The sequence below is a fragment of the Betta splendens genome, chromosome 2, assembly GCF_900634795.4.
Source record: "Betta splendens chromosome 2, fBetSpl5.4, whole genome shotgun sequence".
In the NCBI taxonomy this organism is placed as follows: domain Eukaryota; kingdom Metazoa; phylum Chordata; class Actinopteri; order Anabantiformes; family Osphronemidae; genus Betta; species Betta splendens.
In genome coordinates this window covers 15019282-15032815 of record NC_040882.2, presented here as the reverse complement: position 1 = coordinate 15032815, position 13534 = coordinate 15019282, and the positions used below count along the sequence as shown (strand labels likewise).

The 13534-nt window shown below is 45.3% G+C and overlaps 1 protein-coding gene across 3 annotated transcripts in view; it reads right to left on the bottom strand.

The window, feature by feature from the left end:
* Positions 1 to 13534, bottom strand: part of LOC114842774 (pyruvate carboxylase, mitochondrial-like) — a 189206-nt gene that overhangs the window by 157317 nt on the left and 18355 nt on the right. For all 3 annotated transcript variants that reach the window (XM_029128632.3, XM_029128641.2, XM_029128650.3), the window contains exon 9: positions 13441 to 13524. In XM_029128632.3, coding sequence (XP_028984465.1) covers positions 13441 to 13524 — 84 coding nt within the window. The remainder of the gene's footprint in view (positions 1 to 13440; positions 13525 to 13534) is intronic.

Genomic DNA, 13534 nt, shown 5'->3' with positions numbered 1-13534 from the left:
AGAGAACTACATGTTTGTAAGAAAGAAGATGTGTATCGTTTAGTTTACACAGACACTATTACACCAGTGCAAGAGCCTGAGCAAAGTTATGGTTGAGACCCCAGTTGCACTGACTGGTTCAGTTTTTAAGCTGAATCTTTCCACTTCGGCTCCTCTCTACTTTTCATAAGTACTGGTAACTATGAGTCTATAAATGTGTGGGTGCACAGGGGACTGTAAACGCTAATTATTAGCTTTATGCATGGGTTTCTGGTTCACTCTCTCTGATGAAGTCTGCATGACTAAGACCACAAAAGTGCATTTATTCTGTGTGAAGCCTTATCGGTGTTTGAAGTCCTTATTTCAGCTTCATTTCTGCAAGGTCACAGGAATAAAAGAGAGTCATATTGCAGCACATGACGGTTGGTGCAGAGCATAACAATGCTCTTTGTCTTTGAAGTCAGAAGTACAGAAACAAGCAACTGCATAGAAACCTGCCTTTGTCCATGGAAGGAGGGAATATAAGGGCTTTCAAGGTGTTCTAATGGGTTTTAAACTCAATTTGAGTTGAGAACTCTGTTTAGAAATAATCCAATTGCTCGCTCTCTCTCACTATCAGGTGCTGTCACAATGCACTTATCTGTAGACTGTCTTAAAAGTACAAATTATTCCTCTTTAAGGTTGTTGCTGCTGTTGCTGCTGCTGTGACCACAACACATGACGCACAGCAGCGCAGTGACTAGTCCAGTGCCCCACATCCACCAGCCAGGGAGCAGTGCATGCTGGGCCGTGAACAGCCCGCGGCCAGTCGGAGGGAAGCGGTGCAGCACATGCTCGTCATCTCGCGTAGCAGACGGAACAAAACAAATCAGAACAAATGATGGCACTGACCTGTTCAAATGCCCACAGCACGTCTGTCAGAGAGGTCAGCGAATTGATGAGCACGTAATCAGAGCTAAGGCCATTTCTAACCTTTAGTCACATGTATGTACAGGCTTTAATAGAGGTCTGCACTGGGAGACATGGTTACACACCAGCCTGTGTCACTGAAGGAGAAATGTGATATCTGATTTCATCGATCAAGCGTTGGGGGATTTCAAGCTGTATTTCATTTCATATTCGACCCCTTTTGCAATTTAAGACTGAGATTTGCTTCTCATGCAACGGACGTCCAAATTTCCCTTCGATTCACCCACCACGTCTTTATGAGACGTCCAAGGTAAGCAGGCTGCCTCTCCACAGGCAGTTCCCAGCATGAAGAATGGGCGAGGGGCTGCTAATAGCTACAGCTCCTGCTCTCTGCAGTGGCGTGCCTCCAAGCGGGGCCTTCATTTGTTTTTACCAGCACAGTGACCCCAAACACACCTCCAGGCACTCTGACAACAAGAGCGATGGAGCGCTGCATGGGATGATCTGGCCTCCGCGCTCACCTGATAAAACCCAAACGAGCCGGTTGAGGATTAAGGGATTCGCAGATCGAGAGCAAAGCCGCCGCCCCATCCTTTAGGGCGCTTCACGCGTTCCTTCACAGCACACAACAACAACATACTGAGGCAGTGCTTTAGGCATCGCTCAGAGTAGTAATGAGTAGAACACAAGACATCACTACATCTAAATTCACCATAAGGCCATCATGAGGCTTAAGGGGAGACTGCAGAAACATGGCATTAAATAACAGGTGATCTGTCCTGCTAAACAGAGGTTGATGATTTGATTTGCATTTTTGTAAAACACATCCAAAAGTGAGAATAGAATGTTGTTTGACAGCGAACGTAAAAGGTGCAGAATCACTTAACCAGGATATTCCATAACAAGCTCTTGTGCTACATACAGTATCACATCACCCTCTAATCTAAACATCAGTGCTGCCTCTAGCGCATGCACTTTCCCGTTCTTCCTTTACTTCCTCTCGTGGGCACTGGAGTTAATCTGGTGCCAAGAAGCTCTGGAATCAGATCCTTCGACTCTCAACGTGCAAAACCCTCATCCGATTCATTTGCCGATAAAAAAAAATTAAAAAAAAAAAAAAAACTGCGTGCGCTTACATGCGAACAGAGCCGCTCCATCTCGGTACAGAGCCACCTCTCTAATCTCCGCCGCAGAGAACTGCCAAAGTAGCAGCGCTCATCCATCCAAAGGCGCACATCACACAATGGAGCAGGCATATCACAAATGCGTAAAGAGGCACACAACACTCCACATAATGAGCATAAGCATGTGTAGGCCTCCACACAGTCCCATATGGCCCACGTGTTTCTATTCAAAGGACGAGGATCCCTCCATCGACTTGCCAGTTCATGTATTCATCTGCCTTTTGCAGCTCTTCTGCAGCTTTGATTCTACTCATGTCTGTCCAACCATCCCAACGTCTTCAATTCAGTTCACCACACAGCTTTAACGTGGAAAACGGTACTTGGGGAATTAATTCAGGAGAGAGACTTAACATTTAGATTGGTTTGTTTTGACTAATGTTTCATGATTAGTCATTACATGATCCACATCTATAAGTTTGAGGTTCAGGGGTTTCCTCTCATCTTGAAGATGTGTTGAGAAAAACGGAGGACAGTGCCACCTTTAGAGCCGCTTCTCAATGATGCAGCCTTAAGGGGAACCACTATATTGGCAGTTATTTGAAGTACTGGACGAGAACAGGAGCACAAGTGCTGGACCTGCTAAAGCGCTTCTAAATTTAAGTGATCCTTTAGTTGAACTTCACAAGTGTCTTTTTATTATGTTTACCCATCGACTGAAAGGCGACGGGTCAGACTCAGCAACTTTGCTTGTGCGGGTTTAATATTATTCTCAAGGACACTTAAGAGCACCCAGACGGAAGGTCAGGCGTGGGTCTGAGACGCATACTGGCTCAACACGCCACTGCTGTATGAACCCAACCACCTGCTGGAGATTAGCGACTAGGCAAGAAATAGAAACAGGGACTCCTCTCTCCTTTTGCTTGCAATTCATTAACGTTACAAGCTCAACGCTTTCCATCACCTCGCTGCCGTCTACTTACGTGGAGAATGTCTATGTTCCTGCCCTTCCGCCCTCTTCAGGGTCAACCACACAACCAGCTACTAAAACCAAACTACTGCAGAGAGTCTGCCAGCCTACCAGCAGGCAGGTCAGACGGTGGGAGTGCACCTTGTTTCTTGTGTAGCAGTAAGGGCCTACGAGAAGGGAAAAGATGGCTGAAGGTGGCTATGATGCAGATTTACAGCAGAAGCCGAAGGGCAGTAAAGGCCCGGGAAACGAGCCGAATAACAAGGATAATAAATTGAGGAGCTGCAAGACGCAGCAAAGATAAGTTTTAAACTACACACCCACGATAGTATCCATGATATACATGACCCTCAGCACAAAAATATAGAAAGCTAGTACCAGTGTACATCACTTTTGAGCCGCTGTCTTCTTAATAGAACTTTCTGTAACAACAAGACTTGCTTTGTTGCCACTTTCCCAAACGCCATGTGTGAAAGCGTTTTGCTGGAATACTTCAGTTTGCACCATTACTACAGTATATCGTGTAGAAGTGGTTATTGTGGGCCATCAGCATCATAACAGCAACAAAGCATTCGAAAAACACTATATGGCCATTAGAAGGAATTATACACACGGTGATGGAGGTTTGCAATAAACAATGCGTTACTCTATACGCTCTCAAGCACCTATTGGTATGATAGAAATCAGCTATTCAGTGGCTGAATACAAGAGATTCATTGTGGTTCTGACAATGCGGACACGATATTGATCTGCTTAATTTTCTCACATTACTAACAGATTGTGCACTGGCATCAGCCGGTACGTACTGTGAAAGCAATGCAGCCATAAAGTGGCAAGAGGAAGCCAAGGAGATGGAGAGGGCGGAAAAGAGAGAGAGCGAGCTCCACAGACAGATTCTAAATCAGTGCGGCCACAGGAGACACCTAACCGCGATTTACAGCGCACATGTGGACGCGCAACGTCGTGGGCTCATAAAATCTGATGTTTACTATCAATTAATTTTAAAAAATAGACATCAAAGTGAAAGTGCAGCCACAATTTCACGTGCACTAAAGGGACTGAGGCAGGAAGAAAGCGGCATCCCAAAATAACGCTGCATGTTTCTGTGGGTTGACTCGCTGTCAGCATGAAACCCAGGCTGTCACATTTTATGACACCATACAACAAACAGCTATACAGTGAAGCTGTGTGTGCGTTACAGGGTAACGTGTGTGGCTGGTTTCCACATTTTCTGCCACATTGTTTTATTTTCTCAGTTTTCCTTTACTTTTTTGGCCCCGTAACCTTTACCTGTCCGCCTGCGTCTTCCATCTCCGTTACCTTCAACTTTCCACTGTTTTCACAGTTGCAGATTCAACTTTGGCCTTTTATGAAATGTCACTGACAGCTGACTTCCACAAGTGAAAATGTTTTTCATATCCCTGCATCCGAGTCATAAGGTCAAAAATAAAAAAGATTTTTCTTACTGCCGAGGCTTTCACAAGAATTACATACACATAAAAATCATGACTTGTCCATTTAAAATGAGAACTACTTGTGAGATTTCATAGAAGTCTCATGTTTTAATGTGCAAGGGAATGTAAATAAATCTGGGAGTCAGATGATTGTAAATGTACAGGATCCTTCTCAAAACAGAAACTTTAATCTTAACATTCTTGAGTATTAATATGAATTATTATTCTAAAGTTTAATTTAGACTCTAAGGACATGTACATTCCTACCATATTTGTTACCATTGATAACTCCTGTCACCCTGAAGCGCTAATGGAGAGGCCATGCAGCCACAGTTAGCACTAATCACAGTATAATAGTTAAACTAAAAACAGCAAGTGAAAAGAATACAAATAATCCCAGTGCACGTGATCCCATCCATTTGACGGCGCTCAGCTCTAACTAAATCCCTGTTTTCAAATTTGGCACCCACCCCGGCGTCTCCTCCCTAATCCATCTTCTCACCCCATCCAACTGCTCCTACACCCACTCAACCCTCCCAGCAGATCCTTAACATCTCTTTCAAAACCCAAGCCAAGTCAGATCTCCTCCACTTGTCGCCCCTCCGTGCTCCGTCCTCATTCACCATTCAACCCCATCAGCAGTAAATGAGAGCATGAGCGTGCTGTATATGAAGTGATGAGCAGCTGCCAAATGATCAAAAAAAGGTGGCACCCAGCACGCGCAGCTGGACAGAGGCAGCCATAAATATAACCAATGGGAACCGGCAAAAGAGGAGATCGTGCGTGCAGGGCCGTTTGCTCAAAACGCATTTAAATCTATTCTCAGTGAAGGTTCACTATTAGACCTAAAATCTAGCCAGAAGCTATTTTCTTCCCCTCCCATTCTCTGCCCAGAGCCTCCACGCTCCAACCTCCCCAAAGAAGGTAGCGAGGGTAGAAATGGCTTTTCTACTCTAAGACTATGGCTGTGTAGATGTGTCAGACAAAGAGCCGGCTGTAGTCTGTGCGACGACACCCACACTGCAGCATTTGACACAGCCGGAGGGAGAGAGAGAGAGAGGAACTGAGGAGACAAAGGAGAGGCTACAGAAAATATATATATATATATATATATATATATATATATATATATATATATATATATATATATATAAAAAACGTGAAGAAGTCGTGTGATGCGCCTTTTATCGACGCATCTGCATGAGAGGACGTGCATCGCTGCAGGTTTGCGTCGGAGCGTCTTCTGTCTGTGTGCAGCCGGCTCATTTGCATTGGGTCCCCGTATGGAACGCATAGGCGCACGCAAACGATGCTCGGTGTGTAAACGCTTCCTCGCATCTGCGTCGGCCTCTTTATTTCCTAGGCGTCGTTGCGGGCCCACACGCAGACATGACGCGCATCACAAATGGGCTTTTAATTGACTTGAGCAATTTCAATATCAAAACATCTCAAAAATGTTAGACCCCGAGACATAAAAGCTGCTCGATGGTTAGATATGCTCAACTACACCTGAATTCACAATGTCATTTTGTCTAATTTGCAATAATTTTCTCACATAATGGCACCAATATTCCAATTAATGTGAATAAAAGGCAGTGGTTGAGTAAATAAAAAAAGGGAAGGCAAATGAAGAGGAGGTATAAACTATTACTGCTCAATTCTGTTACAAGTGAATCACAATTGGACTCCAAATTAGGATCTTTGTGACGGGAGCGGTGGGGACCCTGTGACTCCGGCAACAGTCAGGTCATCAGGTGATGCGTTTAGGGAGAAATCGCAGCATCAGGTTTCATGCAGGGGATCATTGCGCTTGTACAAAAACATGGAAATTGTTGCCACGCAATAGTGAGACCTCACAGGGCTCCGTGATTGCTGTGAGAAAGTGATTCATTGAGCCGCTCTAGTGTAAAGACACAAGAAGGTGCAGTAGTGGATTTCTACCCCCGGTGCCTAATCAGGGCACCACAACAAACAGGGAAGAGCGCTGACGCCAGCGAGTCTGTCGAGGGCATGTTTGTGTACGCGTCCACTCCCGTTTCATTAACGGCCTCCGCTTTCTTCTGCATGTGAAACCAACGGAGGAGGGACGCGAGCAAGGGCATCTCCCGTCTCCTCCGTCCTTCCCTAAGTGGAACATAAGTGTAGCAATTTCCAGCTTCATTCAGTTTCCACAGTGGCGACTAAAATGGGCAACACAGCTGACGGAGTATTCAGTCGGAGCTCATGCGTCGTGTACACGCGAACCATGTACTACGCACTCAGTCCAAACATTCAGAGGAGGAAGAAAAAGTTCCCCTGGGCAAATTATCTTTCTTCCATCACATCGTGGACAGACTGAACTTTTCACTCTGTACAGCACAACGTTACGGCCTTTAAGGCGCCTTAGGAGAATCCGTATGGAGACTGAACGGTTTTGGTCCTTTGGTGGCGAAGCTTGTACACTACAGTCACAGATGCAGCGTGCATCGCAGATTGTAAATGAGGACTAATGTACAGTAGAGCCAGAGCGGTGCTGCAAATGAGGCCTGACAGGGGCTCCACTCGCCAAAGTGCCACTGCCCATTTGACTGCGAGCTGCAGTGTAATGTGTACGCGCATCTGCCAAAAAGTGGCCCAGCCGTCAGGGACCGACGTCCCTTTGGCCCAGGCCCACGCCAATTAATTTAATTAGAAATCACCAAAACCGATTGGGCCGTGTGTCGGCGGAGCTTAATGTCAAACTGTGGCGCCGTGCGCTTGGGCTGGCAGACAGTAATGAACTGAGGTCAGTTATCGTATTAAAGTAAAACACTCGACCAGACCAAGTGATGTGGCAAATAGTCCCAACTTAAGGCCGTATTTACGGCCGCTGATGGCGGCGGCTGCTCTTCAGCGCTCGCCGCTGAGCTCCACCTCATTTGCTCCAAGCTGCTCTTTGGAGCCCTTTCACATTTACATTTCAGCTCCGTTTTTTTTTTTTTTTTTTTTACTGGTGGTTTAGTAAAAGCTATTCAATTTGCACCTTTGGCTCGACAGTGATCTTTTTGAAGGAAAGTCACTGCTTGATCTCTCCTGCATCTATTCTATTAACATTGTTAAGCTGTAATTAAAGTTTGAAAAAAAATCCACAATAACCATGAACTCAGGCATCAGCTTTGAGTCACTTTTTTTTTTTTTTCCACGAGCGTGCACGCTTTTCACTGTTCCTTACTTTAGTTAATAGCGGTGCACACTGTGCCAACATTTCCCTCCCACCATTTCCTTCTCCATCCTTCCACCTTTCTATTGGCTCCAATTTCAGACAGCACAGTTGGCTTGAGTTTCCCACCAGCTGGCAGGGAAAATCAATAGCGCCTGTTTTTTCTGTCATTCTCTTACTTCCTCTGGTCTCGGCGCCTGCATCCTCTGTCCAGCTCACTTTGTCTCTGTATGCAGAGTTTATTTTTGGGTCTCCTTTTCTTATTAACAGCAGGTTTAGCTGCTTGTTCTCCGTGCCTGCCTCCATCCCGCTCCTCTCTTTAAGTCCTTGCTGTCTGTTGTTTTCACACCCTCTTCCCCAGATCTTTGTCTCAGTCCGCTGACTTTCATGCCTGAAAGGCTCTATTCCCAAGAACGCCGAGCGCACGCACGCTCCCCAGAAGCAACAGCCATTACAATATCACACTCATTTCCATCCCGGTTCTTCAATTTACGAATACATGCAGCACACGCGGGCCTGAGCCGTCTGTAGACATGAGGATACAAGCCACGGATGCTTAAAATAGCACCCAAGCAATCACAAGCGCCAATGTCACCCTGACACGCAGGAGTTCTGCACCGCTGAATGCAGCCTACATTTCACCCGCCGCCGCAGCAGAATCTGTATTCAGCCGCGGCAGACAATGAAGCAAGCGCTAAGTGAAGCGGCTGCTGTAAACGAAGGGTAGAAAGTGGGAAGGAAAAGAGCAAAGGGGGAGACCCACGGAAACTACGTCGGCTCGCGTTTCGGGGGCGAAGGGAGTGTCGCCAGTCAAACGGCGTGTGCTGCATAAACTCAGAACAAGCCCGCGTTCACAGCCCGTTTATATAGTGGAAAACCAGCTCGAGTGTCAGCCGCTCCTCCTGTTGTGCTCAGTTTGTGTGGAAGTAAGTTGATTTTGCACCGTGTAGACATGGTTTCATTTATGAAAAGTCTCTCCCAGGCACATTTCTTTAATTTCATAGTGATTATACTAAAATGGTTTTCATGCCTCAAAATCAAGTATTAGAGAACCGGTTTGTGAAGAAGATAAAAATCCTAGTTTAAGACTTCTCCTACAGTTTGCCTAGAAACAATTCTTTTTTAGCCTATTAAAACCTATATAACCTATAAATTTACATGAGACAAAACAAAAAAAGAAAAAAGTCTGACCTGAGTGGGGACCTGATACAGATCCCACATTCCCCATCTGACCCCAACCTGAATTTCCTGGTCAAACATTTAGGGCTTTCCGGCTAAAAAGTGCTGCGAATTGCAAAAGCCACAGCAGCGTGCAGCTGTTTGTGGGTGCTGTAATAATGTTTACGGCACACTGCCCAGCTCCAGGGAGACGTGTCAGGCGGCATTTGTGCAGCCCCGCGGTACCTTTCAGCGGCAGCGCGTCATCCCCTCACTCGTCGCGGCCGCGCTGACTGACAGCAGAGCTAATTCCACATTTAACACCCTGGCTGGACCGACGGACGCGCCTCCGCTGGCGGGGCGGCACCGCGGACTGGCACCAGCACATATGGGACGACATGCTCTCACACACAAAGCTATTAAAGCGGAAGGTCACATCGTTATAGTAAAACATTTACGCTTCTAGGAGGTTGTTACACTATATTGATTTAGCACTAAAAGAACAAAAGGGTTTAGGGATGAATGCAAATGGACGTGCAACATGTTGATCATTTTACAGGGGAGTCATCATCTACAATAACAGAGACTCTGGGGTATTTCTCACACTGTACTGCAGTAGGACTAATGACAACCCTCTGCAAGCTGCAGCTTTTGGCCGTATGTGCACTTTTTCAGCTTCGTGCTACCCAACAGAAAAAAAGCAGTTGTGTGTTTCGGCGCTGATGAGGTGTGGACATATTTGTTATTTGAGTAGCGCGGTTCTCAAGGGAAGGTGAAAACGCAAGCTAAGAGGAAAAACAAAAAATTATTTCCTCCTCGTTTTCCCTCCAACACATTTAACCGCAGACAAATCTTCGCTCCACATCAATTCATTTTCCTCCTTATCAGCCAAAGCACACAACAGACACTCGCAGTGTAAAATGAAACAAAGTTTGGAGATGAAAAACTTCACCCACACAAGTACAGGCGCTGAATGCCTAATTACAGCAACACAGAATCCAGCAATTCTGCCTGATGTCTGCCCAAAGGTTAATCCAAAATACACCATCAAACAAAAGTGGCAGAAAATGACGGGCTTTGAAATAGTCATCATCTCCAAGCACACACACCTGCTCGTCTTTACACACACACACACACACACACACACACACACACACAAGAAACACAGATCTGTAGCCCATGGACAGGCAACGCGAGCCAAGGTGCCTACTACAGGACCGATAGTCAATCCGTTGCATCTAATAATCAGACAATAACCATTCCAGAGCCTGCTGCAAATTTACACCACGCTCACGTGCTCAAGTAGCTTTAACCAAACTTCAAGCAGTCTAAACATAAGTCATTACAAGTAAGCAGATCGACGTGGATCAGATTTGGGTGCTAAATTCCAGACAGAGTGCAAGAAACGCTGCCAAACCGTAACATAAAGACATTTCCAACAATCACTGGATAAAGCCCAAAGTCTTAATGATGCATTTTGGAACCGTATATAGAAATCTGTTTTTCAGCTAATGTAACCCTGAGAACTACACATGTTGGATATTATCATATAATCTGTTGTCATTATACAGTCTAATTACTGTGGTGGGGTGAATAAACAGCCAAATGATCTAATTAACCTGAACACTGTTACGTAAAGCCTTTGAAACCGTACACAAAAAAAAAAAAAAATTATTAACACAATGCACACACATTCCAAAGCCACTCACTACAACCGGAGACAAGCAGTGTAATGTGGACCAGGAATGAGTTTGTGGCCAAGATGCATCCAAACACAAACATCCCTGGGGTGACAGTAAATACATTTATTAGACACGGCCTCATGACTTATTAAAAAAAACATCAAGAACATGTAAACACTGTACTGGAAATATGGAAAAAACTGCTTATTATACACTGATCAGTAAAACTTCAAGGCTGCTGTCGAGTGAGCAGCAAGTGGGCCTGTAAATCTGCAAATCACAGATAAATGAGAAACATTATGACCCCGGGGGGAAGGAAAAAAAAAAAAAAAAGGATCAGGCAGCATATCAAATATTACTGTATGTTGTCAGTTGATGCAGCTTTTTACAGTAAAAGCTTTGTCATTCAGTCTGCGTTGTGTTTGTTTGTCTAACATTCTGTAAAACCAATGCAGAACCAGCGTCCTTACTTCCTCCAGGGTGGTGGATTCAAACTTTCCCCATCTACTATGAGAAAATAAAATACTTAACTTACTGTATGCACAGCAACACACAAGTAAAACCAGGAAGAAGGCGGACAATGGTTACATACATCACGTGTATTAAACCTCATATGGTGAGACGCATCATTCTGCAATCGAATCAGAACTGGTTGAGAGGTGAGCAGCAGCTCTCCCACTAAAATAGAAAGAGACATGACGATGGAAAAAGCTGGAGAGGGGAAAGAGATCCACACTGACAAATCAGCTATTTGAGAGGCAGAGCAGGCCATTCCACAATATCTCTGATGTTTATGTGAGCTCAGGCTCGACAGCCGCCACTCTCCGCCTGAACCATTTGTACTGAGAGCTAAAGTAAGTTCCTGCAGCCGTCAGTGTTGCCAGGCAACTTTGATCTCTAGGACATCGTATAAGGAAGAGCTGTGGCCTGCAGTGAGTTCAAAAAGGGCTCCTGTGAAAGACGCCGATGGAGACCGCCGATAACGAAAGACGGGCGAGACGCGCGCACGAGGACCAAGCATCAGCACTACAGAGCTGCCATTCAGAGCAGATAAGAGCCCAGAAAGAGCAGAGGAGACGAGACGATGAGTGCATGCAGTGAGCGTTAGCGTAGCAGCGGTAACAGGGCAGCATTCACTGGACCATTCTGGAGCTACGGAGCATTTTGTACTTCGTGGTCGGCTTTTTAGCTTTTGCATCCACCAAACAGTCAAGTACTAAGTGCACACGCGAAGTAATACAGAGTGGAACAACGGCGGAATGTCCAGAACACTGCAATTACGTCCCAATGAGCAGCTGATGGAAATGAAAAGGCTCTAATTGCATTGCAAATCTGTCCTGGTGCATTAAAGTGTTCGAGACCACTATTCTTGTGGAGACATTCACAATATAAACAACAGAAAACTGGCCACTCATCTAGCATTTTCCAGTCAATAAGCACTACACAGCACATTAAAAATAAATGTCACCATGTGCTGTGTCTCACACACACACACACGCACACTAATAATGCTCCAAGCCCCAAAGCTCGGCCTCAGCACTGCTCGGGGAGCAGGTTTCATACATGCAGCAGTAAGAGCTGGCCTCAGCTCTGACAAAGTAAAATGCAACCACATCACATAGCAGGTAAATCCAATGACAGGAGGGAGAGGAGCGGGACTGGAAGAGAAGGAAGTGGGTCAAAGCGTCTGATGCAAGAGAAGGGAGAGGGGAAGTGAGACCCCTGGTGAGAATGTGCAACGCTGCAGGTCTGATCCATCAGCTACAGTATGTGTGATGTGACTGTGCTGCAGTGCAGCCTTCCTGACCTGTCCCACCACCCAGCTCTTACTGCCTATATGCAACAGCCATGATAATCACATCCAGCTCCTGGCAGAAAGGAAGGCTACTTGGAGCTTGGTATTTTGTTTTAGATTAAATATTAATACTTCTTTGATTTCTTAAGCTTATTCAACTTCATATTTTTGCCCCTTATGCCTCCTACATACAATAAAGCACTTTGGGAAGCACTTTGAGAAGCACTTGGCCTGAAGCCTGTAACTGTGTGCCGCCCTCGAGCTCCGAGCAGGTGACACCATCATTACTTCCATTTAATGCACCTCCTGCAGCCAACACAACTGGACGCTCCAGCAGATGGACAGCTGGTGATCAGCTCTTAGGAACATGCAGCATAACCAAGTGTTACATGTAGAGTATGTTCAGGTGTCAGGCTCTCATGAATTAAACGCTGTAGAAGAAACGGAACCCTAAAACCTCTGCAGTCTGCTTCAGAAAAAACAGGCAATATCATAAACTCATTTAATGTTGTGTGACAGTCATGTATGGATACGCTCAAACAAGGAGGCGTAGTCTGACCTGGGTGGCGCTGCGGTTTTGTTATTCACGCTGGTACTGTACATCAAGGTCACACCTCGAGTCTCAAATTTTCTGTCTCTTACATACAGCAATCGTTTATCTATCAGCATCATCAAGGTCGTTTCTTTAGCAAATCACCGCTCTCCGTCTTTCTCGCTCACTTCTATCCATTCCTCAACTGGCCCATTACCTGAAAAGGCCATTAGTTGAAATCTCCATGAGGCTTGACTTCTGAGCGATGCTGCCATATTTGAGAAACACTACAGCCAGCAAACTGCGATAGAGGGGATTTGTTTTAAACCTACAACTTGACGTTTAACCTCATATTGGAACATTTTTGCATTTTTAACCTAAGCTGTGCAAAATTGTTGAAATCCATTTCCAGCCATTATCAACTAGCATTTTCATTTTCACCATTTAGCAAATCACTCATGTCGCCCTCATTTGAATCCCTGGTGAATACAGTAACACATTAACAGTCTTATTGAGAGTCCCGTTGGTTTTAGACAGAATAATAATACTATTACAATAGTACTACTTCCTGAAAATAGCTTGAGTGAGCAGTTGTCCTCAACTCTTTAACGCTCTCTTAGCAAGTGGTCACAAAGAGAGTGTCTGCAGCATCACAACCATACCTGTCTGGCGAGGTTCACAGCGTCAGCATGAAGTCGGTCTCGTAGATGAGGGTCCAGTTGGAAAGCGGGCGCAATCTCTACAACCTTTAAAACA